Here is a 27,585-nt window from a genome sequence, read left to right as displayed (position 1 = left end):
ACATACACATACATAATAATAATTGATGAGGTAAGGGAGGCACAGAGAAGTTGAGAAAATTCTCCAGTAGCCCTCAGTCAGAAAGTGGTGGTGACAGGATTAGAATTGAGATCGTCTGGATAAGGCTGACTGATGGTATTAAAGTCTGGAAAAGGCTGACTGATGGTATTAAGTCCTTCGTAGAATACATTTCTGTAGTGAATTATAAATGCTCTAGGACAGAGGTTCTTTTTTTTTTTTTTTTTTTTTTTTTTTGAGACTGAGTCTCACTCTGTCACCCAGGCTGGAGTGCAGTGGCGCGATCTCGGCTCACTGCAAGCTCTGCCTCCCGGGTTCACAGCATTCTCCCGCCTCAGCTTCCCAAGTAGCTGGGACTACAGGCGCCCGCCACCACACCCAGCTAATTTTTTGTATTTTTAGTAGAGACGGGGTTTCACCGTGTTAGCCAAGATGGTCTCCATCTCCTGACCTCGTGATCCGCCCACCTCAGCCTCCCAAAGTGCTGGGATTACAGGCGTGAGCCACCGCGCCCGGCCGACAGAGGTTCTTAACTTGGACCTCATGGGTTGGCTCCAGGGGGGTCGGATTGTGCCATTTACTGTTTGGCTTTCAGCACTTTGCTTATCCAAGCCTACTTTTCAGTTGTGAAACAAGGATGACATAATAGAATTGCAGGGAGGTGGTTAGGATAAGTGAATTTCAGCTGTCTCAGACAAAAGGCACAGGAATGCTCATTTAATCTCTTACTATATTAGCTAGTTCGCAATTTGCTGAGCCCAGAACCAGCCCCAAAATACACCAATCAAGTCGTTGGTAAGTTTGTCTGGTTTATTTGCAGTCTGTAGAGATGATATCCCAGTCCACGCACACTCCCATGCACACGCACACACATACTTCATCCACCTGAATTTGCCCGACAAACCCTCCTCTGAGTCATAGGGACAAAGCCATACTTGGCAGTCCTCATGTTACTGGTTACATTAGATTTGGTCTTTCAGAAAGAAGATGGTTGAAGTCCCAAGAAGCTGAGCCCTTAGCCAGAGAAGTAAGAGTCCTAGAACCAAGAGCCACAACCTGAAATAGATGCAGACTGCCCCCACCCTCCTTCCAGGGACAACTCTTGAGACCCTCTCCTCCCAGGAGTTGAGTCCCAAGAAATGAAGGGACTGATGGGGTTTCCCAGGACACACGAGCCCCCACCCCCATTCAATGAGAAAACCCTCTCTTCTGCCATTTCCAGAAGCTGGGGCCACACCTGCTTGCTCTCCTCCCTTAAGGAGAATTCCTGCAGTCTTGTAGAACTGTGGAACTTACTGAAATAAGCCTGACTGGTTCTGCCTTCCTCTCTGAGTGAGGAACAGGGACACTGAATATGATGGGTAGTCAAGGAAGGCTTTATCTTCCTCAAAGGTCCCAGCCTGTCCCAGAGAGGAGAGGCAGTGAGGAGGGGTGAGGACATCTAATGATCTTGGGGAAAAAAAAAAAAACAAAAAACAGGGCAGGGTGGGGGTAGAAGTAGGATTTTCCATTTATAGGGAGGAATGTTTTGCTGGGGTTTAAACTTCAACTAGGCCTGTGTGCATTTGAAGCAGATCCTTGAGCTCAAGATCAGCCAGTCATGGCCAAATAACCTCATTCCTGAACTGGTTGAAACCAGTGGATTAACCCAACCTGGCCATTTCCTCATGCCTTACCTGTTTTCCTCCCTCAATCTGCTATCAGAGGTGACTAAGGAGCCGCAGGGAACCCACGTTGGCTCCAACCACCAAGACCTCCCAGTCCTGTCCACTTAAGGTGTTGCAAAGGCTCTGCCAAGACTCTCACCCAGTCTTGGGCCCATCTAGGCCTCCAGGACTGCAGGGAAGTCACCCCATACCTCCCCCTTCCTAACATTTATCTCATTGTCATTGTCTGGGTCTCACTTTCCTATTGGACTCTAAGTTCCATGAATCTGTCCATTTCATTATTGGATTCTTAACTGTTGGCCTACAGCAAGTGCTTAATAAATATGTTCAGTGAGTAACTGTCTAAGTCCTGAGCAGGTAGGGTAAGAGACTTCAGAACACAGGTGGGGTTAGGGCTGAACACCCTGATCAGCCAAGATGGGGCTGACTTTGACATCTTCCTGCATGAATTACAAGAGGCAGCTTCAGAGGCCTGGTCTTTGCCCTAAGCCTGATGCTGACTTGAAGGCACGGGAGAGGGCGAATCCTGGACCAGGGTCTTCAGAGCAAGTGAAACCCTCTCCAAGTGTTGACCCTGGAGGCTGTCTCTTCCCAGCCCTTCCCTGTTCTCATAACTAACTAAGGCAGCCCACACTGGAAACGAGGTGTAGGCAGGGTCCCTGAACATCTGGGCCCCAGTCCAGGGCACCTCCCTCTGGAGATAAGCCTGACCTTGGGCAAGGCACTTAATCCCTGTGGGGCACCAGTCTCCCCACCTGTGAAGTGAGAAGACTGGCCCAGCTACCCTCCAGGGTGCATTAGGGCTCTAAAATCCTGCGAGTCCATAAGAAAGGACACAGGTGACCCCAGTTCAATTCCCAAGCTCAAGGTTCTGAGAGATCTGGGGAGAGATGAGTTAGACCGTGTATACTGCACATGCCAGGACAACATGGGAGGACGTAAAGCTTATAATAGCAGGTCAATAAATATCTGGTGAATGAGTTGAGTAAATGAATGAATTATGTGAGTAGGGTAGGAAGAAAAATGAGAGAAGCAGAGTCAGGTTTCAAGCAGATTGGGGTCAGACAAGCAACCTTGTATTTCTCAGTCTTGGCTTACCAGTGCTGCTGACTTTGCCGTGAGCATTTTACTCCTCATTCTCCCATCCTGGTCCCCTCAGTATCCTCCCTAAAAGGTGGAACAGCACTGAGCTGACCTTTCCCCCCAAAACCCCAGGCCTCACTTCTACCTCCGAAGCCCTTTGCTGCCCCAGTAAGGGACAGTAGGGCTGCACGCTGCCTCTCAGCTGCCTGCAAAGGTCTGGCCAGAGAGCAAGACTGGAGGGTTCCTTCTAGTACCTTCTTGAAGGGCTCACATTGCCAAGCTCCTTTCCTTCCCACCTTCACATCACTGAGGATGAGAAGAGGTGTGGAATGAGTGGGAATCAGCTGGGGCAGCGGGGCCCTGAGTGGCTGTGTCCTGGGTGACACCAGAGCACTGGAACCATGGCACTGTCCAAGGAAACCCGAAAGAGGCCCTGCAGCCTTGTCCCTACTCCAAGGTCTTCTCAGAGTGGCCTGGGGTCCTCGTCAGAGCCAGGTCAGTGAGCCTGAACTTGGCTTGGAGACTTTCTGAAAGGATGGAGAGTGCTGGTTCCTCCAAGTGTGGGGAACACAGGCTGGAAGCCTCCCTGCCCTGGCCCTGCCCCCTCTAGTTTTTGGTTTGATGTCAGCCCTTCTGCACAGGGAGCGGGGAAGGAGGGAAGAAGAGAGGGAGGGGACCCAAGGCTCAGGATTCCCCGACCCAGAGCCCCTTTAAGGCAGATAATTTGTGCTTTACAAAGACATTGATGAAAACACAAACCCTCAATGACCAAACAAATGAGAAAGAGAGAGATCATAGTGTGTCAAGAAGGGCAGCAAGATCGGGAGGGAGGTATGGGGTGGGAAGGCTGGGGAGTCCAGGCGGGGTCCTCAGGGCAGGCTAGCAATGTCTCTCTCTGGAGGGGGGCCAACTGGCTTGGGGCTGCTCTCGTTGGCTTTTCCTTCAAACATCATGACTCTGGTTTGGAGATGGAGAAAAGAAAAAAAGAAAGAAAAACAAGATTAGGATCCTTCCCTCATCCAGGGAAAGATCATCCCAGCCTCATGTCAGCAGGGTCCTCAACAGAATTTAAGTCTGTTCTCCAGTGGGATCCTTGCAGAAGCCCAAGACAGCAGCTCCAAGGAAGGGGCTGCTAGTCCCATTTTACAGAGGAGAAAATGGAGGCGCAAAGTGGTGATATGACTCCTCAGAACCACACAGGCGGTCCAGGGCAGAGGCTGGGTGCGACTCCAGGCTTCTGACTTCTAGGCCATACCCTTCCCTTAACCACACTGCCTGGAGGAGGCTGAGCCAGGCCGGGCCATGCCTCTGCGCAAAGATCTTCAAAAACCTGCCCACTGCTCTGAGAGTGGTGTCTGGGGAGTAGAGGGTAGGGGCTTAGCATATAACCTCTAGGGCAACTGCCTAGATTCAAATGCCAGCCCTGCTACTTCCCAGACGGGTGGCTCAAGCAAGACACTTGACCTCTCTGATCCTTGACATTTCTCCCTGGAAGTGGGGTGCTAGAAGATCTGGCCAGATTGGACCGTGGGCTCATGGGCCAGGTACTCAGTCTCCTTGGGCCTCAACAAGCTCCTTTGTAAAATGAGACAGGTATATTTTACATTCGTACTTTAAAAAAGTGAATCTTATTTCATAAAAGCCAAGTAAGTGTTATTTTCTGTTTTCTTTTTTTTTTTTTTTTTTCTTTTGAGACAGAGTTTTGTTCTTGCCGCCCAGGCTGGAGGGCAATGTCACGATCTCTGCTCACTGCGACCTCCGCCTCCTGGGCTCAAGTGATTCTCCTGCCTCAGCCTCCCGAGTAGCCAGGATTACAGGCGTGAGCCACAACACCCAGCTAATTTTTGTATTTTTAGTAGAAACGGGGTTTCACCATGTTGACCAGGCTGGTCTCGAACTCCTGACCTCAGGTGATCCGCCCACCTCAGCCTCCCGAAGTGCTGGGATTAAAGGCGTGAGCCACGGCACCTGGCAGAGTGTTATTTTCAGCTGTGACAAATGACAATGAGACTGTCCAGGGCAATGCTGTAACGCTCTTCAATGGGGCAGCACCCACAATGTGCGACCACGTAGTAGGTGTTTGCCATCAGCCACACAAGGCTGAAATCTTCATAAGTGTCATTTCACTAGCCCTCAGGACATCACAGAAGACATGATTATCACCCCTATTTTATAGATGAAGAAACTGAGACTCGCAGACCTAAGGTAACTTGCCCAGGGTCATTTTGGTAGCAAGTACTAGCATCAAGATGCAAACCCTGCCTCCCTTTGGGGCCAATTTTTGACTCTATTCTATGCTTACAAGCCTGTGGGGGTAGTGGAGGTGCTTTACAAATGGGGAAACTGCCAGGCATGGTGGCTCACGCCTGTAATCCTAGCACTTTGGGAGGCCGAGGGGGTCTGATCACTTGGAAGTCAGGAGTTTGAGACCAACCTGGCCAGCATGGTGAAACCCCATTTCTACTCAAAATACAAAAATTAGTTGGGTGTGGTGGCACACACCTGTAATCCTGGCTACTCGGGAGGCTGAGGCAGGAGAATCACTTGAGCCCAGGAGGCGGAGGTTGCAGTGAGCTGAGATCATGTCACTGCACTCCAGCCTGGGTGACAGAGCAAGATCTCAAAAAGAAAAAAAAAAAAAGGAAAACTAAGGCTCGGAAAGTTTCAACAGATTTATCACCATTATCACCATCACCACCATCATCATCATCACAGTTGCCACTTACTGAGTACTGATTCTGCCTGACTCTGCTACAAGCTAATTTCCCCTTCAGGGTACATATTAATATGACCATTGGGGCCGGGTGTGGTGGCTCACACCTATAATCCTAACATTTTGGGAGGCTGAGGAGGGCAGATTACCTGAGGTCAGGAGTTTGAGACTAGTCTGGCCAACATGGCAAAACCCCGTCTCTTCTTAAAATACAAAAATTAGCCAAGCATAGTGGCGCATGCCTGTAATCTCAGCTACTAGGGAGGCTGAGGCAGAAGAATCACTTGAACCCAGGAGGCGGAGGTTGCAGTGAGCCAAGATCACACCACTGCACTCCAGCCTGGGTAATAGAGTAAGACTCCATCTCAAAAGAAAAAAAAAAAAAATTGACAGATAAGGAAATCAGGATCAGGAAAAGTAAGTACCTTGTCCAGCAGGTCGCACAATGAGTTACCTACTAGGTGGGGAATGGCTGGGGTGCCCAGAGCCAGGGGCCTCTCTGCACAGAATGATTTTGCCTTCAGAGGTCCCAAGGGAGGAAGGAGGTACTCACAACTTGAGGACAGCCGACCGTTTCCCCAGCATCATGTTCACAAAGTCTCGGTAGGATATAGTGTCACTGACCCCTCCTGTCACCTCTGAGATCATCTTCTTCATCTCCAGGTGGGTCTTGGGGACACCAAGCTTCTCCATCATCCTCTTTAAAGACATCAGGTCTGCCGGGGAAAAAGCAGATCTGTTAAGTGGAGATGGGCTGCTGGGGCTTAGCAGGGAAGCTGGGAAAGCTCCACTCAGGCACCCCACGCCTAGAAACTTGGCGTCTGCACTCCTTCTCTAGGGAGGAGGAGCCCATCACGCCCTCCCTGCTCTCTTTGGAGGCCGTATAGGCTAGTGGTTAGTGACCTGGGCTTCTAGAGTCAGACGGGCTTGCATTGGAATCGAGCTCTGCTATTCCTGGCTCTGGGATCTGGGGCACACTACTTAACCTCTCTGAACCCCTGCTCCCACCAACGGTGGAACGGGTGGATGGGATCATTCAGGGATCTCTGTGCAGGAAGCACAGGCCCAGAGCACTTTCTTCACACCATGACTGTGGGCTCTGCTATTTCCTGCAGTTAGGGTGGGCTGGGTGCCCACTCTCCTGCTGCCCGGGGAGTTATGCCCAGTGTGGCAGGGTCAGGAAGTCAGGCATTGAAAGTCACTCTGCTGGGTGCCGAGTGGCAGGTGGCTTCTCCCCACGTGCCACTCCTGTCCTGCTGTCCTAGGGCTCTGCCCTGGCTGGAAGGGAGAGGACGCCAAAAATATCCCACAGAGCAGGAAAACCAACAAAAGAACAAAATTCAAGAAAAACAAGGGAGGGCCCAGAATGTCACTCCAGCCCGAGGCGGTGCTGTCTCTGACCGCCCAGCTCCCACCAAGATCTGAGGCAATTTCCTTTGGATTGTTCTTCAGTGAACAATGGGTCATCTAAAGATGGCAGGAGAGGGCTGGGGTAGGGGCCATGGGCCGTGGCGCAGCCAATGCTCCTCCTGGCAAGGCGGGCGGGACTGGGGCCAGGCCCAAAGGTGCCAGGATGTCCACGCATTCAGAGAGAGCTGGGCAGCCTCCTCCAGGAAAGGGGGAAAGGGCTGCACACGCACTGCCAGACTCTGAAGTTGGCAGGACCTTTCTCAGGCAGTTCGGCAAGATGCTTCAAAAGCCTTTGACCCAGTGTCCCCTTCCTGAGATTTCCTCTACAGAAATAACCAGGGAGGTGAACAAGCACTCATGTACAAAGAGGTTCTTTACAGGATTATCAATAATAGTTAAAATTGGAAGGCATCCAAATGGTCCACGCAAAGGCATCGGCTAAACAAATTAGAATCCATTCCTACAATGCAGCCATTAACTATATTTCAAAAGAAAAATCAGCTGGCGCCATGGCTCATGCCTGTAATCCCAGCACTTTGGGAGGCCGAGGCAGGCGGATCACTTGAGGCCAGGAGTTTGAGACCAGCCTGGCCAACATGGTGAAACCTCGTCTCTACTAAAAATACAAAAATTAGCCAGGCGTGGTGGTGCGTGCCTGTAATCTCAGCTACTTGGGAGGCTGAGGCAGGAGAATCGCTTGAACCTGGGAGGCTGAGGATGCAGTGAGCCAAGATTGCGCCACTGCACTCCAGCCTGGGCAACAGAATGAGACTATGTCTCAAAAAAAGAAAGAAAAATCAATAATAAATCAAAATACTCACCATTGTTTTATTTCACTGATTTTTTCTGGCCGGGCTGACCAGTGGAAAGTTATTTTTTTCAAGGAGGCTCAAAAATGGTATAAAACAGCTTTTGTGATTAGAATAAAGAGTGGAAGGCTAGAAACGGAAATGTCTGTAGCAGTTACTTCTGGGAGGTGGGGTTGTGGGTGATGCATTTTTGTCTCTTTGTCTTGCTGTGTTTCCCCAATTTTTTTAATGATGAAAATGTGTTTATTTGATAAGCCAAATTTTTTTTTTTTTTTTGAGACGAAGTCTTGCTCTTGTCCCCTAGGCTGGAGTGCAATGGTGCGATCTGGGCTCACTGCAACCTCCACCTCCTGGGTTGAAGTGATTCTCCTGCCTCAGCCTCCCGAGTAGCTGGGATTACAGGCATCTGCCACCACACCCGGCTAATTTTTGCATTTTTAGTAAAGATGGGGTTTCACCATGTTGCCCAGGCTGGTCTCGAACTCCTGATCTCAGGTGATCCGCCCGCCTTGGCCTCCCAAAGTGCTGGGATTACAGGCGTGAGACACTGTGCCTGGCCAAATTTTCTTTCTAAAGAAAAAAAAAATGATCAAAATATTCTAAAGGGAGAAGAAAAGAGAGAGGACAGAGGAAGAGGAGTAGAAATGCCGGTGGCAGCATCAATCTGAGACACAGGATGAAATGGAAAAGGGGGAAACTGTTCAGAAACCAACGGCTGGGCCCTGGTTCACTGCCAGTGTTCCATGTAAGCAAGTCATTTCACCTTTCTTTTTGCTTTTTTTTTTTTTTTTTGAGACAGAGTCTCGCTCTGTCACCCAGGCTGGAGTGCAGTGGCACAATCTTGGCTCACTGCAACCTCCACCTCCTGGGTTCAAGCAGTTCTCCTGCCTCAGCCTCCCGAGTAGCTGGGATTACAGGCACCCGCCACCACACCCAGCTAATTTTTGTATTTTTAGTAGAGATGGGATTTCGTCATGTTGGCCAGGCTGGTCTTGAACTCCTGACCTCAAGTGATCCCCACGCCTTGGCCTCCCAAAGTGCTGGGATTACAGGCTTGAGCCATGGCGCCCGGCCCATTTCACCTTTCTGAGTCTTGCTTTCCTCATCTGTAAAATGGGGATAATTAAACCAGCCTTAACCACTTCTTTGCGGGTAAGGTCCAGGTATGGTCTCCTACCAGAACGTAAGTGCCAGTAGCTGCACAGCAGGATGCAATAAGGAGAGAATCAACGTATATAAAAGCAACTTGTCAACTGCCGAATGACATACAATGGAAAGACAGACTTCAGGGCCACTGAAATGCCAGCCAGGGGGCCCAGGGCCTGTCCACCCTGAGTGTCTCCAGCCCTGGGCAGGTGTGGCACCCTCTGTCCTGAGTCCCCGTAGCACCTGGGGTGGGAGGCTGAGGTGTGGGTGGGGAGGGAAGCAGTAGGGGATGAAAGGGTCTGGAGGAGTCTGAGGGCAGTGGTGCCAGGGCAGAAGGCAAGGGGCTGGGGCTGGCTCGGCGCAACATATTCACCAGCCTTCCGGACTGCCCCATGCCCCTCACCCGCACAGAGGGTCCCTCAAGCCCTCTACCCACTTAACACCCTCCTCCCTAAACACACTCAAGGCTTCACTCACCAATCTCGCCTTCATTGTTCAGGTCAAACTCCATGTACTTCTCTGGAAATCACAGAGCAAAAACCAGCATTAGTTTGGAAGCAGCGTCTCCCTGCGGGGACCCAGTGGCTCCCTTGTGGGCAAATGACCGTGTCCTCAGGAGTCTGAACCACCTCCCGCACCCTACCAAGGGTCTTGACCTGAGTCCCCCATCCGCTGAGCCATGGCCTCTGGGGAAAGAGCTCATCCTGCCTGGACTACTCTCCTAGAGGTGCCACGAGGGAAGATGGCTAGGGGCCACTCTGACCCTCTTACCAGGAAGGCAGCTGCTTTCTCCCGGGTCCCCAGCAGCACAGACCAGCTGCATCTGAGTTAGTAGCAAAGTGACTAGCTCTGATTCCCTGCCCCAGGATTCTGGCTCATGGGTGTGGAAGGACAGGGTGGGGGCAGGCATGGGTGTGCTTTTTAGCATCCCAGGCAGTTCTGATGGGCAACCGGGTGTGGGAACCACTGATTCAGGGGACCTGTGATTCTGAAACCAGGAAAAAGGCCTGCCCTAGCCCACAAAGTGGACATACAGTTTCCCGGGGTACACAGACCATCACCCAAAACCTCACACACAGACTAAGTTATACTTCCCTGATCAAGGAGTCCAGGAAAACTTCTAGCAGTGAGGGAGGATGTCGCAGCAGCGGGCTTGGTATGTTCAGATGGGAGCAGTGTGTCAAACGGACCGTGGGGCCTCTGCAGGTCACCCCTGCCCCGGCACAGCGGGGCCCTCATGGTCCATCCTGCCCCACAAGCAGCCAGCAGAGAAAGCCGAGGCCCTCCTGCAGGCTGTGCTGCCCCCGCCCCCTCCCTGCCTGCTCCAGCTCACTGCCCCTCTGCCTGGAATGTTCTCCCAAGTATTCTCACCACCCTTCCTCATGGCTTCAGGGCTCCCCACCCTATCTTTTTCTTCTTCTTTTTTTTAGAAGGAGTCTTGCTCCGTCTCACTTTGTCACACAAGCTGAAGTGTAGTGGCGTGATCTCAGGGGGAATACACAGCTCACCTAGGGCAGAGTTGGGACTTGAACCCATGTTAGTCTGGCTCCAAAGCCCCTGTTCTTAACCATTATGCTTTTTTTTTTTTTTTTTTTTGAGATGGAGTCTCATTCTGTCACCAAGGCTGGAGTGCAGTGGCTTGATCTCAGCCCACTGCAACCTCTGCCTCCTGGGTTCAAGCAATCCTCCTGTCTCAGCCTCCCGAGTAGCTGGCATTACAGGCACCCACCACCACATACAGCTAATTTTTGTATTTTTAATAGAGATGGGGTTTCACCATGTTGGCCAGGCTGGTCTTGGACTCCCGACCTCAGGTGATCCACCCACCTCGGCCTCCCAAAGTGCTGGGATTACAGGTGTGAGCCACCGTGCCTGGCCTCCCCACCCTTTCAAAATTGCACCCCCTCCCCACAGCTGAGCACTCCTGTCCTCCCTCCCTCATTTCTCACCGAAGCACCTACCACAGTCTGCTCACCTTGTATTTCCCGGCTCTCTGTTTAGTCTCCCACCACCTCTCACACCGCCCCTGAGCTAGAACACAGGCTCCCGGGTGGGAGCTGCCTTTTACGTTCACCATGGTGCCCCTGGCCTGGAATGGTCCTGGCACATGTACAGGTGCGCATTTGGAGAACAAATGAGTGAATGATGTAACTTCCTGTCTGGCCCAACATTCCAGTGAAGACAAGTAGAAAGGGTGCCAGAGCCCTGAGACCCGTGCCTCCTCCCAGAGCCACCCCTGGGAGTGGCCACGCTGGTATGCAGACAGAAGGGAATAGACTGCTCTCTTTTTCACAGCTCTCCTACCGGTGGCTGGGATGGGGTGGGGTCAGGAGTGTCTTTTACTATTTCCTTTCTCTCTTCTTCATGTAAAAAGCATCATAGCATAACAGTTAAGAGCAGGTGCTTTGGAGCCAGACCGACATGAGTTCAAGTCCCAACTCTGCCCTAGGCGAGCTATGTGTCCCCATGCCAACAACCCCGCCCTCCAAGCCCGAGTTTCTCCATCTGCACATTAACAAGTGCGCCATCTTCCTCCAGGCCGATTGGGGTGATGTGGGGAGCTCGCCACGCCGCATGAGAAGTGCTTCACACAGGCCGACGTCCAACAAATGCCAGCTGTTATTAATATGATTAGCCCTAGACGTCCAGCCTAAGGACAACTGGAAGTGATTTGAGGAACACTTGGCCAAGTTCTTTGCCCTGGAGCCGGGAGGATGCTCACACTGCAAACACTTTGGAGGGGAATGCAATCTCCAGGATATTTTCCATGACAGCCCAGGGCTCCTGCGCCTAAGTGCCTCCCCTGGCAGGGAAGGTGGGTCTGCGCTGCCCCCTATGTGCCCGGCTCCTCTCCTTTCGAGGTGCTGGCTGGGAACCAAGTGCCAGGGCCCCAAACAGAGGGATCTTTATGCTGCCCCTCTCCCTGCGCCGGCTCCCAGGCCCTGCTTTCTTTTCATCCCGTGCTGCCGGGTTTCAATGGGCAGAAATTCTGCCCCCCTGCCCCACTGCAGCGACACAAACGTCCATTCTCCGCAGGGGCTCCTGAGACGCTCTGCTGGGGAGGGGGAGAGGCAAGGCTTGCTCACAAAGAGCTGATTGTGTGCGGGGCCCGGGAGTGACGGGGCCTGGGCAGCGGCGGACGGGAACCAGCCTGAGCCCCGTGGGCAGTGAGGGGAGAGAGAGGGGCAGGGCCAGGACCGGGCTGCAGGCGAGGGGTGACGGGCCCACAGGGGCAGGGAGGCAGGTGGAGGGGCCTCCGCCCACCTCTCAGGGGGTCCCTGTCTCCAAGCCTTCTCCAGGAAGAAGGGCATTCTGGACAAAACAGGGCCACAGCCTAGTCCTGTGGGGCTAAGGGGTCCTGTGTGCAAGGATGAGGGGCCAGCCCACCTCCCCCACAAATAAATGTAGGGCAGCCCGCCCCAGCTTACCTTTGAAGGCTGTGAGCTTTTCTGGAAGGTTCTCTTCATCACTGTACTTCTGGTCACAGAGAAACTCCTACAGAGGTGAGAGGACAGTGCTGAGCAAGGGATTGGGGACAGAAGTCACCCACACACGGGCCCACTGTCCGGGGGCCTTCCCTCCTATCGGGTAACCAGGTGCGACCAGACCCAGTTTGTCCCTTGTTCACCCCGGCTTCCTGTCGCCCCTTGGAGGCAGATCTGCACTGGCTGCCCTGTGGGTAGGAAGTTTGCCCAGCAGCTTGGGGAGGCCCCAGAGGGTTCACTACGGGTGACTAAGCCCTCCAGCCAGCAGCTACATTACCAATGCTGGGACCCGTGCCCCTCCCCCAAGACACCCCAGCTTCAGATCCGAGAAGCTGTGAGCTCCAAAGACAAGCCCCTGGTTCCATCATTAACTTCTTAGGAATGTGATCCTGAGCTCATTCATTCCTCCCTGCACTTTTTTTTTTTTTTTTTAAGAAGTCTTGCTCTTGTCCCCCAGGCTGGTGTGCAATGGCACGATCTCAGCTCACTGCAACCTCCACCTCCTGGGTTCAAGCGATTCTCCTGCCTCAGCCTCCCCAGTAGCTGGGATTACAGGTGCCTGCCACCATGCCCAGCTAATTTTTGTATTTTTAGTAGAGACGGGGTTTCACCATGTTGGCCAGGCTGGTCTCGAACTCCTGACCTCAGTTGATCCCCACCCCCCCCCACCCCCCCCACCCCGCCTCAGACTCCCAAAGTGCTGGGATTACAGGTGTGAGCCACCACGCCCGGCCCTCCCCACACTTTTATTGCCTTATCTACCAAATGAGAATCATGATCTGCTTCTTGAGTTTGTATAGAAATCCAGTGAGGCCAGGTGCAGCGGTTCACGCCTGTAATCCCAGCATTTTGGGAGGCCAAGGTGGGCCGATCACCTGAGGTCAGGGGCTCGAGACCAGCCTGGCCAACATAGTGAAACCCCGTCTCTATAAAAATACAAAAATTAGTTGGGCGTAGAGGTGGGCACCTGTGATCCCAGCTACTTGGGAGGCTGAGGCAGGAGAATAGCTTAAACCTGGGAGGTGGAGGTTGCAGTGAGCTGAGATCGTGCCACTGTACTCCAGCCTGGGCAACAGAGAGAGACTCCATCTTAAAAAAAAAAAAAAAAAAGGAAAGAAAAGAAAAAAGAAATCCAGTGAGAGTGTGAATTCGTCGTCTCTGCTCTAACGGGAAAATGACTGTACACTTACCCTCTCACCTGTTTCCTCACCTGTAAAATGGCGGTTTTAATCTCTGGCCTGCCTTCCCTTCAGATGCTTGGAGAGACTCAAATGAGTCCTTTCAGAACCAGATGGGCGGGGTGGGGAGGATTGGACACTAACAATGGCCTCCAGGGTGAAGCCCTTACCTATGTGATCTCTTCACATCTCCTAGGAGTCCCAAGAGGGAGCTATTGTTATTATTATTTTGAAACAGGGTCTTGCTCTGTCATCCAGGCTGGAATGCAGTGATGCAATCTCAGCTCACTGTAACCTCCGCCTCCCGAGCTCAAGTGATCCTCCCACCTCAGCCTCCTGAGTAGCTGGGACTACAGATGGGCGCCACACCACGGCTGGCTTATTTTTGTATTTTTTGTAGAGACAGAGTTTCACTATGTTGCCCAGGCTGGTCCCAAACTCCTGGACTCAAGTGATCTGCCCGCCTCGGCCTCCCAAAGTGCTGGGATTACAGGTGTGAGCCACGGCGCCCGGCCAGTAGCTACTATTATTATACCCATTTTGCAGGTGAGGAAACTGAGGCTCATAAGCCAGAGCTTCAACTCGGCTCCATCTCATTTGGAGCCTGCATCCTTAGCCCCTACACTTAAAGGTGGGCAGATTGCAGGTGTTCATCTGGCCTGGTCTCTGACCTTACAGCAAAAAGCGACCAATGAGGGAACACCTGCCAGATACAGCACCAGGTAACTTATGTACCTTGCGGCTAATCTTTCAGCAGCCCTGGAACCTGTATTCAGATGGGGAAGCACAGAGCCTGTTCCCCTCCTACCACTCGAACTCTGCAAATAACCCCTCTTCTTTGGAGCTTCCATTCTTTTTTTGTTTTTTGTTTTTTGTTTTGAGACAGAGTCTCGCTCTTGTCACCCAGGCTGGAGTCCAGTGGCGCAATGTTGGCTCACTGCAACCTCTGCCTCTCAGGTTCAAATGATTCTTGTGCCTCAGCCTCCCAAGCAGCTGGGACTACAGGAGTGTGCCACCATGCTCGGCTAATTTTTGTTATTTTTAGTAGAGACGGGATTTTACCATGTTGGCCAGGCTGGTCTTGAACTCCTGGCGTCATGTGATCCGCCCACCTCGACCTCCCAAAGTGCTGGGATTACGGGTGTGAGCCACTGAGCCCGGCCAGTGGACCTTCCATTCTTCATTACTGAGCTCACCGGACATGGACATTGCTCCTCCATTCATTCATTCATTCATTCATTCATTCACTCATTCAACATTTTGGGGGACACAGTGCACACTGCACTGCGCTAGGCATCAAGGGAGCAGAGGAGACCATGGTGAATATGACAAGGTCCTTATCCTGAAATTACAGAAAGCTGCTGTTTAAAATGATGTGCAATGTCACCCACGTCAATCACTTGACCTACTTCCTAATACATGATGGCCAAGTCTGTTCTTACATACCTCTTAGGACAGAGAACTCACTACCTTCCTAGTCTATTGTTGCAAACTCCTAAGAGGCTTCAAGTAGAATAGAGGATGACAAGAACTAACTGACTATAAAGTAATCTGGGTTTGGATCTCAGTCTCCCTTTTTACTAGCTCTAAAATAGGTTCAATAGTACCCACTCCTTGGGCACTGGGCTCATAGTTCAGCTCTCAATGAGCAACAGATAAGATTATGAGTATGAGGCAGAATATGGCCTCTTCTATGGCTCAAATTTCTCCACATTAACTCAGCACCCCTTGACCACAGGAGAAACCTACCTGGCAACAGGGCTTCCCTCACTGGGTTGGGAGAGGGGTCTGGCTGTCCTGTAGCTTTTGGTAAAACATTGGCTGTAGCAGACACTGTGCTATCTCACTAAATCCTCACAGCCACTATTATTCCCATTTTACCAGTTAAAACATGAGGATGAGAAGGGTTAAATACCACATCTAAAGTCCATAGACAGGCCAAACGCAGTGAGTGGCTCACGTCTGTAATCCCAGCACTTTGGGAGGCCGAGGTGAGCAAATCCCTTGAGGTCAGGAGTTCAAGAACAGCCTGGCCAACATGGTGAAACCCTGTCTCCACTAAAAGTCCAAAAATTAGCTGGGCATGGGGGCGTGTGCCTGTAATCCCAGCTACTTGGGAGGCTGAGGCAGGAGAATCACTTGAACCTGGGAAGTGGAGGTTGCAGGGAGCCGGGATTGTGCCACTGCATTCCAGCCCGGGCCACAGACTCCATCTCAAAAAAAAAAGGTTCACAGACAGCTAAGGAAGGTTGGTTTCAAACCTGGGTCTATCTGACTCCAGGACCTGTGTCCTCCTGCACCCGGGCAGAGGGCAGTCCCAGGGCCTATGGGGTCTTGCTGGCTTGGCCACAGCCTCACTCCAGGCCTCATTGCAATGCACTGGGCACGGCCCTGCCTCCACTTAGCTGATGCTGGATCCTTCTTCGGCAGCCTGGGAGGCCGCCCTCCTCCTAGTTGGCTCTGTCGAGGACTTCCTTTCCTCTTGGCTCCCTCTCATAGCTCTTCGGCACTGCTCCCTCACCCCATCCTCTGCCCAAAAGGAGGACAATTAACTTTTGTCTGTGACTGTGAGCAAACCAGGCACCTCCCAGGGTCCCAGATCCCATATCTGCCCAGTGAAGGGACATATTAGATCAGTGATTCCCAGACTTTGGGGTCACGCAGACATGAAACATTTTTAAAGGCGGGGCAGAGGGGCGCACTAATATACAAGTGCCAACTTTTTATTTTGCCAAGTAAAGACTTTTTAAACAATGACCATTGACTGTTGCCATGAGTTCAGAAAAGAACATTTCATAAAAGTAGGAAGTTCACCATCTCTGACTGTTTAAACGGAATCCATTCAGCCTAGGTCCAACTCGCCACAGTGACCCTGCATTTCCTTCACTTTACCAAGAACTAGAGAACCTTCCTGGGGAGGCACAAGAGCACCAACATCTGGGAACCTCTGGGGAAAGATGTGGAGGGCCTGTCCCAGCTCCTGGGGTCTGGTTGACCAGAAATCCTGCCTCAGCCTGGACCGACCAGCCCTAGAGATCCAGTTTTACTTGGGCCACTCTGCAGGTGGATGGGTGCAAGTGGAAGGACATGGTCCCTGGCCTTAGAGACAAATCGCACACAGACAGACACAGACCAACCAGGCAGGGATGAAGAGCAAGGCCACCTGCACAGCATGAACGGCAGCAGTGGTTGGGAAGACTGCCCTGGGCTGCACCCTGCGCTAGCTGTGCACCCTGCCTGGAGTCCACAGATCTGCGTGGTTCTCTCCCTCACCTCCTTCAAGCCTTTGCTCAATGTCACCTTGTCTTTTTTGTTTTGTTTTATTTTTGTTTTTTGGGACGGAGTCTCACTCTGTCGCCAGGCTGGAGTGCAGTGGCGCGATCTCGGCTCACTGCAACATCCCCCTCCCGAGTTCAAGCATTTCTCCTGCCTCAGCCTCCCCAGTAGCTGGGACTACAGGTGCGCACCAACACGTCCAGCTAATTTTTGTTTTAGTAGAGACGCGGTTTCACCATATGGAGCAGTTCGGTCTCAAATTCCTGACCTCAGGTGATCCGACTGCCTCGGCCTCCCAAATTCCTGGCATCACAGGCGTGAGCCACCACACCCAGCCTCAATGTCACCTTCTCAATGAGGCCCACCCTATTTATTCTTTGTTGGCACGATCACAGCTCACTGCAGCCTCGACCTGCCTGGGCTCAAACAATCCTCCCACCTCAGCCCTCCAGAGCAGCTAGAACTACGGGTGTATGTCACCACACCCGCCTAATGTTTGTATTTTTTGTAGAGATGGGGTCTCCCTCTGTTGCCCAGGCTGGTCTTAAACTCCTGGGCTCAAGTGATCTGCCTGCCTCGGCCTCCCAAAGTGCTAGGATTATAGGCGTGAGCCACCATGCCCAGCCCTGTCCACCCTGTTTTATACTGCTGCCTGCCCACTTCAGCTGCCCCGACTTCCAATCGCCCTTATCCAGCTCCTTAGGATGGGTCACCTCCAAACATGATTTCCACTGCCACTGCTTACTGAGGTTACTACACCCTCTCTGCCTCCCCGGCTAGAATGTAGGTTCCGCATAGCAGACGCTCAATAAACACGTGCAGGATGAGTGGAGGAGTTGAGACTCAGGTTAACTAACTTGCCTGAAACAGCAGAGCCAGCAAGCGGCTGTGCTGGGAACATGAAATCCTCTGTAGCTGCGGCTCCCTCCCTGCACAGTACTGAGGAGGAAGTGGGTATCAGGAGGCAGCTGGGAGGAGGCAGGGCCCCAGCCACAGGTTTAGCGTCAAAGTGCCCAGCATACAGTAGACACTCAATAAACATCTGTTGAGGAGCCCGAGGAGGGAGGATCACCTGAGGCCAGAAGTTTGAAGTCAGCCTGAGCAACATAGGGAGATCCCATCTCTACAAAAAATTAAAAAATTAGCTGGGTGTGGTGGTGCGTGCCTGTAGTCCCAGCTACTTGGGAGGCTGAGGCTGGAGGATCACTTGAATCCAGGAGATGAAGGCTGCAATGAGCTTTGATTGCACCACTGCACTCCAGCCAGACCCTGTCTCTAAAAAAAAAAAAAGCAACAACAACAACAACAAAACATCCATTGAATGAATGGACAGGCCTGCCATTCGGTCCAGTTATTTTCTCCATCCTCACCCCTGCAACGATCAGGCAGCTTTGCAAAAGTGTGTGCCCACGCATGACAGAGACTGGAGGGGCTTAGGGTTTGGAATCCTATTTTTCCTTAGAGCCAAAAATGACAAATGCAGCCCAGTGTGGTGGTTCACACCTGTAATCCCAGCACTTTGAGAGGCCAAGGCAGGCGGATCACCTGAGGTCAGGAGTTCAAGACCAGCCTGGCCAACATGGTGAAATCCTGTCTCTACTAAAAACCACACGCACCTGTAATCCCAGCTATACTTGGGAGGCTGAGGCAGGAGAATTGTCTGAACCCGGAATGTGCAGGTTGCAGTGAGCTGAGATCACGCCACTGCACTCCAGCCTGGGCCACACAGTAAGACTTTGTCTCAAAAAACAAAACAAAACAAAACATGACAAATGCTTGGGCCACAAGTGACCAGGGTGGGAGAAGCAGCTGAGCTCCTCATGCGTGGGCAGCCCTCACTGGCTCTGGGATTAGGGCAGCTGTGCTGACCATGCCTGGGTAGGGGACGGGGGAGCCCGGCGGGCAGTGGCAGGAACAGGACTCCACCAGCCAGGCTGCCATGCCTGCTCCACCTCTGAGCTTTGGATTCTTGGTTCCTGCTCATGTACCACCCACAGCTCCCTCCCTGCAGGCATCCTCCCCCCGTCCCTGCCAAAGGCACAGGTACCCTGTCTTTCCAGGACCCCTGGCTGCCCTGACCCTGGGTCCATAGGCAGAGGAGACCCCTGGCTGCCCTGACCCTGGGTCCATAGGCAGAGGAGACAGAGATAGAAGCCACCCCAGGTGTTTGGAAGAAAAGCAAAATAAAGAAAAAAAAAGGGCAGACTGGAGCCAGAATGCCTGAGTTTGAATCCACTTCATGGCTGCATGTTTTTTTTTTTTTTTTTTTTTTTGAGACAGAGTCTCGCTCTGTTGCCCAGGCTGGAGTGCAGTGGCACAATCACAGCCCACTGCAACCTCAACCTCCTGGGCCCAAGCAGTCCGCCCATCTCAGCATCCTAAAGTGCTGGGATTACAAGTATGAGCCACCGCACCGGGCCAGCAAATACTAAATAAATGTTAGCTATTTATTATTTTTTTCTAATACTTATGCCCATACAATCAGCTTATAACCGCCATAGACCCTCACAGACTATTCAGCAGATTAGGAAGGAGGCCCCCTCCCCATGGAGTAGGCCAGTTATGATTTCTCTCTCCTCTTTCCAGGTATCCCCATTTGACAGATGGGACAACTGAGGCCCAGAGAGGTTGCTCAACTTGCTCAGGATTGCCAGGTTTTAGCAATTCAAGGTCTATGCCTGCCCCAAACAAGAAGGTAGCCTGGCTGCAGGTTTCTGGGCAAAGAAAGTCAATACTGGGAGTTACCTTTCCTCTTCGGCAGCTGCAGGAGGTTATTCCAGAGGCCAGGGAACCACTTTATAGCCCTCCAGGGAGATGTGGGGGTAGGCGGTTTATTCTATCCCCTATCCTCCTCACACAATCTAACCCACTGTCCCCAAAGACAAGTTTTCCCGGCTGCAGAAAGTAGAAAGTGCTGGGGTGGGGGAGCAGGTGTGAGAGGTGCAGGGGGCCTCTGGGCCCTGAAAGTGGCTATTGACATGCAGAGGGGCAGGCCTGGAGGCCACAGTGGCCTGATCAGTCCCTAGCAAAGGGCCAGGAAATGCAAGCGGGCAGGAGCTGGGGGTGATACACAGGCAGCTGAGCCCACTTTTCAGTCCCCGGGGACCAGAGCATCCAAGGCTGGGGCCTGGGAGGTGGCAGAGCTGTTAAATTATCCACCCAGGAGACAGAACCAGAAGGGACTCCTCACAGCGTTCAGCTTGCCCTCCTTGTTCAATAGCTGGGGAAACCGAGGTGCCGGAAGGGACAGGCCTTGCCCAAGTTCACAACAGTTGAAAACGTCACATCATCTCTCTGAGCCCAGGGTGTGTAGGACATAGGGGATAGCTTGCCAGGGTTGCCATTCCAGCTCTAGCACATACTAGCTCTGTGGCTCTGGGCAGGGCAACTTTACCTGTTTACCACTCTAGGCCTCAGTCTCTTCATCTATAAAGTGGGCTTATCTATCAAATGGGATCATAATGATATGTAGAACCTCCTCACTGAGTTGCTGTAAGGAATTTTTTTGTTTGTTTGTTTTGTTTTGAGTCAGGGTCTTGCTCCATTCCCAAGCCTAAAGTGCAGTGGCACGATCTGCAGGATCACTGCAGCCTCAACCTCACAGACTCAAGCTATCCTCCTGCCTTAGTGCCTGGCCTGCGGTAAGGATTAAACGAGCTAATTGCACAGAAGGAGCCTGGCTCCTAGTACACTTGCTAAGTGTTCAAAATTATTATTATGTCTTAGGATCATCCAAACTCAAGCCACATCGAGAGGCAGGTGTGTGCGGGGGAAGGGCAGGGAAAGAACATCACCCACCAACCATTCTGTGCTCCTCCGTGATGCCCTGAAGTCCTCCTGGCAAGCCTTGGCCCACTGGCCATCCCTCAAGGGCAAGTTTTGCTTTGTCCTCAGCCCCCGGCTGACCTGGCAGTGATGGGCCATCCAACCTGCCTGAATCCTCCCATCTCAGTTCCCAATAGCATCTGTTCACTGCCGCCTTTCCTGGTCACCTACAGCCTCTGATGCTCGCCAGAGTCCCCCAAGCCCATCCCAGCCTCCAGCGAGGCCCCCAAGTGCTATGCCCAGGAGGGGCTGTTTCCAAACCCATCAGAAGCTGGCAGCCCCTGCCGTGCCTGTCCTCAGAAGCCCTCCCGCCTGCCTGCTCCTCGCTGACTTAACTCTCTTTCTGGGCTGGTACCTCTAGCACCTTCTGGCGAACCCTTGCTCCTGGCCCTCCAGGCTTGTCTTTCTGTATCAGCTGCAGCAGAATTTTGGGGTGGGCGGATATCACCATCTTGGAGGCCATCCAAGGGGCTGGTGGCTCAGGCCTTGGACAAGAACTCCAAGGACAGGAAGCACCATGCCGGGGCGTAGGACCTCTGACGCAGCCCACAGGCTCTTAAAGGGCCAGGGCCAGGCCACAAGTGGTGCTGGCACCTGGCGAGTAGCAGAAGCCTGTAATGTGCACCCACAAGGACAGCGGGTTCACATTCCCCACTGCAGCCCTGGGCCTCATTCAGATGCCGCATCCTCGCCAACAGATGGGGCAGCTAAAGAAAAACTCCCAAGCAGCTACGCAATAAAGCACACCCTGCAGAAATTCCATCTCCAGCTTCCTGTGACACGGCCACACCAAGGTCATAACTGGTTGGACCTGCAGGGGACACTGAATCCTCAGAGGCTCACGTGGCCACTTATCACCATCTCCCTTATAATATATTAAGGAAGAGCAAGAGAGATGGGTGCCCAGCAATGCCAGCTGCACACATTCGCCTGGGCAGGGACAGAGTGGCACTGCCAGGTACACAGCAAAAAGACACACCTGCATACTTGCCTGGGTCAGGTCTCAGAGGCACCCCATTGCTGGGGGGAAGGGCAGGGGATATATACACCCCTGGGCAGAGATACCCAGCCTACCCTGCCCAGCTGCCTTCCCAGTGCAGATGACATGTGGCTTCTGAAAAAAACATCAGGGGCCAGGCGCAGTGCAATCCCAGCACTTTGGGAGGCCAAGGCGGGTGGATCACTTGAGGTCAGTAGTTCGAGACCAGCCTGGCCAACATGGTGAAACCCTGTCTCTACTAAAAATACAAAAATTAGCCGTGGTGGTGGGCACTTGTAATCCCAGCTACTCGGGAGGCTGTGGCAGGGGAATCGCTTGTACTTGGGTGGCAGAGGTTGCAGTGAGCCGAGATCATGCCACTGCACTCCAGCCTGGGTGACAGAGCGAGACTCCGTCTCAAAAAAAGAAAGAAAGAAAAAAGACCTCACTTGCTAGCCAGCTCATGTGGCAGCCCTCACTGTCCCCTGAGCGCCTCCTGCTAAGTCCCAGGGCACAGCCACCCTGAGGGGCAGCCTCCCCAGCCCTACTGCTTCTCTCTGTCCCTGTGGGAAGCTGGAGAAAATCTCTCCCATTGCCATATAAGGCCATGCCTGGCTGGCCTGGGGTCACCAACCATGCCATCAGGGTTCGGGGAATGCCAGCTATGTAGGGGGAGTAGGAGGTGCTGGCCAGTTCTGCCCACTCCAGTAGTGCTGCTATGTACACATGTGCGTGCACATACAAACACACAGTGCATGGAGCTGGGGGCGGGCACCCAGCAGGAGGCCCAGCCAAGCTGAGCGATTGAGAAAATAGGCAGGGTTCAAGTCGAGGCTGTTTAAACCCAGGCAGTTTACCCAGCCTCTCTATGAGTCTCGTTTTCTCAAAAATGGGAGCAACAATACTCCCTAGGTTAGAGTGAGCATTCGCAAGATAATGCCCACAGTGCACCTGGCACAGGACGGGCACATACCAAGTGTTCAGAAAACTACAGCAAAAACTAAAGTGAAACCAAAAAGAGGTGCATTTTCATGCGGCTCCCCCACCTCCCTTCCTCTACTGGGATTTCTAGGCCCATTAGAGTCTCCTATTTTTACTCTTGAATCCCTTATAATAACAATAGCTAAGGCAGGGTATGGGGGCACATATCTGTAGTCCCAGCTACTTGAGAGGATGAGATGGAAGATTGCTTGAGCTGGGGAGGTAGAGGCTGCAATGAGCTGAGATTGGGCCACTGCACCCCAGCCTGGGCAACAGAGTGAGACCCTGTCTCTGTTAACAACAGCAGCAAAAAAAAGCTAAATTTGGGCGGGGTGGGGTGGCTCACGCCTGTAATCCTAGCACTTTGGAAGGCTGAGGCGGGCAGATCACCTGAGGTCAGGAGTTCGAGAACAGCCTGACCAACACGGTGAAACCCTGTCTCTACTAAAAATACAAAAATTAGCTGGGCGTGGTGGCAAGCGCCTGTAGTCCCAGTTACTCGGGAGGCTGAGGCAGGAGAATCGCTTGAACCCGAGAGGCGGATGTTGCAGTGAACTGAGATCACGCCACTGCACTCCAGCCTGGGTGACAGAGACTCTGTCTAAAAAAAAAAAAAAAAAAAAGCTAAGGCTGGGCTACCCTGCCCCTCTGGAAGCTGGCCTACACCAAGGGAGGAGAAAAGCCCCAAAGGGAACTAGGTATTGGCCCAGAGAAGCCCCTAGATCTGCCAGCCAAGCTGGGCTGTGCCCCAGGCAGCAGCCATGGCGGTGCCCAAGCTGCCTGGCACAGAAGCAGGGACTCTTTGGCAGTGAATCCTGGGCTTAGCCCAGGCCCCCAGAATCCACACTCCAGTGGGGCAGTGAAGCTGCACCCCAAACGCAGGCAGTCCGGGCTGCCAGCACAATTCTGCCTACAATCCACCTAGCTCAGGGCCTCTCCACTGCCCCCATGGCCGTGGGTGAACCAATTCAGACTCTCACACGGAGCGACTTCCCCACAGTCCGCAAAGAGCTTCCATCCACTTCCATAGGTTAATTGTTGCAGGGACTCCAGAGGGGCAGAGATCCCTGCTCCCATTTCAGGCTGGGGAAGACGAGGTTCTGCTGGGCTGAGCAACCAGCATGAGCCAGGGCGGAGTATCTTCCACTCCCTGCACCTTGAGGCCACGAACAAAGAAACTGTCCTGATAGCTATCAGGGCCGCAGCCAGCTCTCCTGGGTGCTTTACATAGATTGTCTCACGGAAAAAATCACAACCATTATCTTTTTGGAGAAGGAGGCTCAGAGAGGTGAGTGGCTTGCCCAGAGTCACAGATCAGTGCTTGTGGGTACCTCATGACTAAACTGGTGGGGCCACCCTGCTCCACTGTGGTGAAGCAGCTCAAGCTTCCTGTGTGATCCTGGCGCCTCCTTCCTACAGGGCCCCAGATCCTGGGCCTCAGCAGCCCTACAGCGGCTGGGCTGTCGTGGTGGGTCTCAGTACAGCGTCTTGGCAGGGGAAGGACGCTGGGCTGCAAGCTCTGTCACTGGCTTCTGCGTGGCCTTGGGTCAGCTGCTTGCCCTCTCTGGGCGCTGTCCTGAGGTGGTTAGACCACAGCTCCTTCCTGCTCACTTTCCCTAGTCCCAGTGCTGCCCAGATCAGCCCCTGACAGCTGTAAGTCCCTCCTCTTTCTAAGCCAAGCTAGTCGGTTTCCCAAAACAACCCTGGAGCCGCCCCCTCCCCCCACCCACCTCCCCAAGGGCGAGGTTGGCCCTGCCCTCTTAGCTCTTCTGGCTTGTCCAACCACGGTCACCTCACCCCCATCTCCAGCTGTCTGTGGCTCAGGGTCCCGCTGGCTGTGGGTGGCTCCAGCCAGCTCAGAACCCGCCTGGCCAAGTGACCCAGGGGGCTATATGAGGTCGGGGTCCCAGCCTTCTGTCCAGAGGGCTAGAGCAGCCAAGCCCCAGGCTGGGCGGGCACACAGCGAACTGGGAAGGAGCCCAGCAGGGATCCAAGACCCCTGAGCACCCCAGCCAGATGTTCGGGCAACCTTCCAGCTGTGCTCAAGATGCCCCCAGGAAGCAGGGTGAGGGTGGCGGTGAGGAGGCCGGAGCTTACCTGGAGGGGGAACCCTGAGGTCCCCAGAGCCCTGTAGCTGGGGACTGAATGGGAGTCCTGTAGCCAGCGGACGGAAAACAGGCTGCCTACATCCAAGCAGTCCAAGAAAACCAAGGGGGAATCAAGGCTGCACACTGCTGGCAAGAGGCAATACCACAACCCAGCCCCAGGCTCGGACCCGCCTCCCACAGCCTTCTCGGGCTCTGCTGACCTCACCAGCGGCCCACTTCCAGACTGTCAGCTGGGCTTAGACCCTGGGTGTCCAGGGGACCAGAGGAGCCTGCAGGGGGAATGCCAAGCCTTGTTTCAGCGGGCATGCCTCTGCCACCAGTTAAGAAGGAAACTGGGAGACATCCACCTCAGGAAATAATGCTAGTTCTGTGAGTGCTTCCTGAATGCTGGGTGCTGGGCCATTCAGGCCACGGGCCTTCCCTCTCTGAGCCTGCACAATGCCCTGCTTGGAGATGAGAGGCCCTTTGCTGAGGACCACAGAGCTGGCACACAGTGGAGGCCAGATCTGAGCCCAGGTCTTGCAGAACTTTAAAGCCACTGGCTGTGCTGCCTTTGAGCTTTGGCCAACCCAGACAGGTCCTGATATCGTTCCTTATCTTCTAGAATCTATGCAAATTTATGGAGCTGTCGCTGGATGCCTGGCAACAACAGGAAGGATTTCTTTCGAGAAATCCACCAGGACCAGCAAGAAAAGCATTGAATCCCTTAAGGCAATCTTTCCTGAAAGTTGGAGTGAAGAGGAGTGGTGTGTTTGACGGAGGCGGGAGGCGGGAGACCACGGGGAAGTGCCAGGATCTCTAAGCCCGTCGGAGTCTTCTATTTGTACTTTTGAATCCCTTATAACAACAATAGCTAAGGCCAGGCGTGGGGGCACACGCCTGTAGTCCCAGCTACTCGGGAGGATGAGGAGGGAGGACCGTTTGAATCCCAAAGGTGGAGGCTGCAATGAGCTGAGATTGGGCCACCGAACTCCAGCCTGGGCGACAGACCAGCAAATGACCCGGAGCCTGTGTTCTGAGCTGGAGAGATCACTGGCCTGGGGCCCTTCCCGCGCCAAATCCTTGGGCTGCTCCCAAGCGGGCTTGCGGGGAGCCACGAGCCGGCTGGCATCCGAGCTCCTGACCCGGCCCCACCTCCCCAGTCCCCAGTTGCAAGAGTAACAACTTGCAACCCGAGACCGGAGGCGGGAGGCGGAGGCGGACCTACCTGGAGTCGGAGGCGACGGGGGTGGGGGCGGAGGGAGGCACCTGAGGGAAGCCCAGGGGAAGGGAAGGAAGAGGGTAGATCTGGAGGCGGGCACGGCCTCGCGGACGGAGAGGTGGCACCCGCGCAGCGCGCGGCTCGGGCCTCGCGTGCTGCCCTGGGCGCGGGGCTTACCCGGTTGATCTCGGCCAGCCTCCTCTCCTGCCGGGCTTTGAGCAAGCCGAACGCCTTCCCTCCTGGAGGAGACAAAGAGGCGGCCTGGGAAGCGGGGTCCTCTCCGGGCCACGCGCCCCCGTCCCCGCCCGCTTCCCGCGCGCGGTGGACCCCGCGGTCCGCCCGGCGCGCACAGGTGGCTGCTCGGCGACGGCGGCGCCTACCTTGGAACCTGTTGCTGAGCTCGCCCGACATGGCGAGCGCGGGGCTCCCGCCGGCTCCAGGCTTCGCGGACGCGGCGAGGGACGAGGAGGAGGCACAGGCGCCTGGTCCGGGCTTCGGCTAGCTGCGTGTGGCCGCGGGACCGAGGGGCGGAGGAAAGGCGCGGGCGGCCGACACACCCCTCCCTCCGCTGCCGGCCCCTCCCTCCCTCCCCCCCGCCTTGCCCCGCCCCTCCCCTCCCGCCTCCCGCTCCGCGGGCTTCAAAGCGGCTATTATGCGGGACGCTGAGCCCGCCGGCCGACCCCTCTGCTGGAGGACGCGGAAAGTGCAAAGCGCGGGGTGGCCGCACCCCTCCTCTCTGCCCCTCCCCGGACCTCAGCAAGTCCCTGCCACAGAAATGAAATGCGAGGATCTTAGCATGAACTCCACGGGGTGGTTGTGAGGACCAAGTGCCGTCGGGGAGTCGGCGCTCAAACATGACTGCTGCCTTTGGGGCAGTGCGGCTGCTGTGACAACAGTGGCCCGTCAAATCAATTGGAATGAATTCGTGTCTTGTTAATAAAAGCGATTTCTTGGGCACTCACAGGCACTTTGCACCGTACACCAGTCATTTCATTCTCAAAACTCCATGAAATAGGACTTGGCATTCCCATTTCCAGAAGAGAAAAGTCAGGAAGCTGGAGCTGGGGCGCAAGGCCACCAGGAGGAAAGACCAGCCCATGACTCCAGGAAGAGCGGAGCTCAGGATGCAGGATAGGGTACCTGTGGCCAGGGTGACCATGAAGTCTAGTGTCCAAATCAGGACAGCCAGAGTCAAAGGAGCACTCCTCATAATGATGCTGGGCCACAGGCATAGACAGGCGCTGTCCAGAGCAAACAGCGCTAGGAATGGCCCCACCGTGCATCTGACTCCTAGGGTAGGGACCCTGAGATCATCTTTCTTATTTATTTTTTTCGAGGCAGAGTCTTGCTCTGTTGCCCAGAGCTGGAGTGCAGCGGCTTGATCTCGGCTCACTGCAACCTTCGCCTCCAGGTTCAAGTGATTCTCCTGCCTCAGCCTCCCAAGTAGCTGGGACTACAGGCACACACCACCACGCCCAGCTAATGTTTGTATTTTTAGTAGAGACGGGGTTTCACCATGTTGGCAAGGCTTGTCTCGAACTCCTGACCTAAGGTGATCCACCTGCCTCGGCCTCCCAAAGTGCTGGGATTACAGGCGTGAGCCACCACGCCCAGCCGAGATCATCATTTTTTCTGTGGCTGTCCCTGGGGAGGGAAGTGCCCAGCAAGGGGGTAGGCAGAATGGGATGGGGCTCAGGTCAGGGCAG

General features: G+C 53.8%; 1 protein-coding gene across 1 annotated transcript; it reads right to left on the bottom strand.

Moving 5' to 3' along the window:
• Positions 1-814: 814 nt before the first annotated feature.
• AIF1L (allograft inflammatory factor 1 like) lies at positions 815-26,464 on the bottom strand. Its single transcript, XM_031007711.3, has 6 exons — positions 26,260-26,464; positions 26,057-26,118; positions 12,275-12,341; positions 9,324-9,365; positions 6,035-6,197; positions 815-3,725 (listed from the first exon to the last, which is right to left on the bottom strand). Exons 1-6 carry the CDS (start codon positions 26,288-26,290, stop codon positions 3,638-3,640), a joined length of 453 nt encoding a protein of 150 aa, XP_030863571.1. The 5' UTR covers positions 26,291-26,464; the 3' UTR covers positions 815-3,637.
• Positions 26,465-27,585: the final 1,121 nt, after the last annotated feature.

Source organism: Gorilla gorilla, chromosome 13 (genome assembly GCF_029281585.2).
Source record: "Gorilla gorilla gorilla isolate KB3781 chromosome 13, NHGRI_mGorGor1-v2.1_pri, whole genome shotgun sequence".
Lineage (NCBI taxonomy): Eukaryota > Metazoa > Chordata > Mammalia > Primates > Hominidae > Gorilla > Gorilla gorilla.
This window is presented reverse-complemented; position numbering and strand designations above follow the sequence as displayed.

Excerpts from the sequence above, each read along its gene's own strand:
- AIF1L (XM_031007711.3), bottom strand. The coding sequence starts at position 26,290 with ATGTCGGGCGAGCTCAGCAACAGGTTCCAAG. Across the intron at positions 12,342-26,056 it reads GGCTGGCCGAGATCAACCGG|GAGTTTCTCTGTGACCAGAA; the intron begins GTAAGCCCCGCG and ends TCACCTCTGTAG. Across the intron at positions 6,198-9,323 it reads GAACAATGAAGGCGAGATTG|ACCTGATGTCTTTAAAGAGG; the intron begins GTGAGTGAAGCC and ends TTTCCCCGGCAG.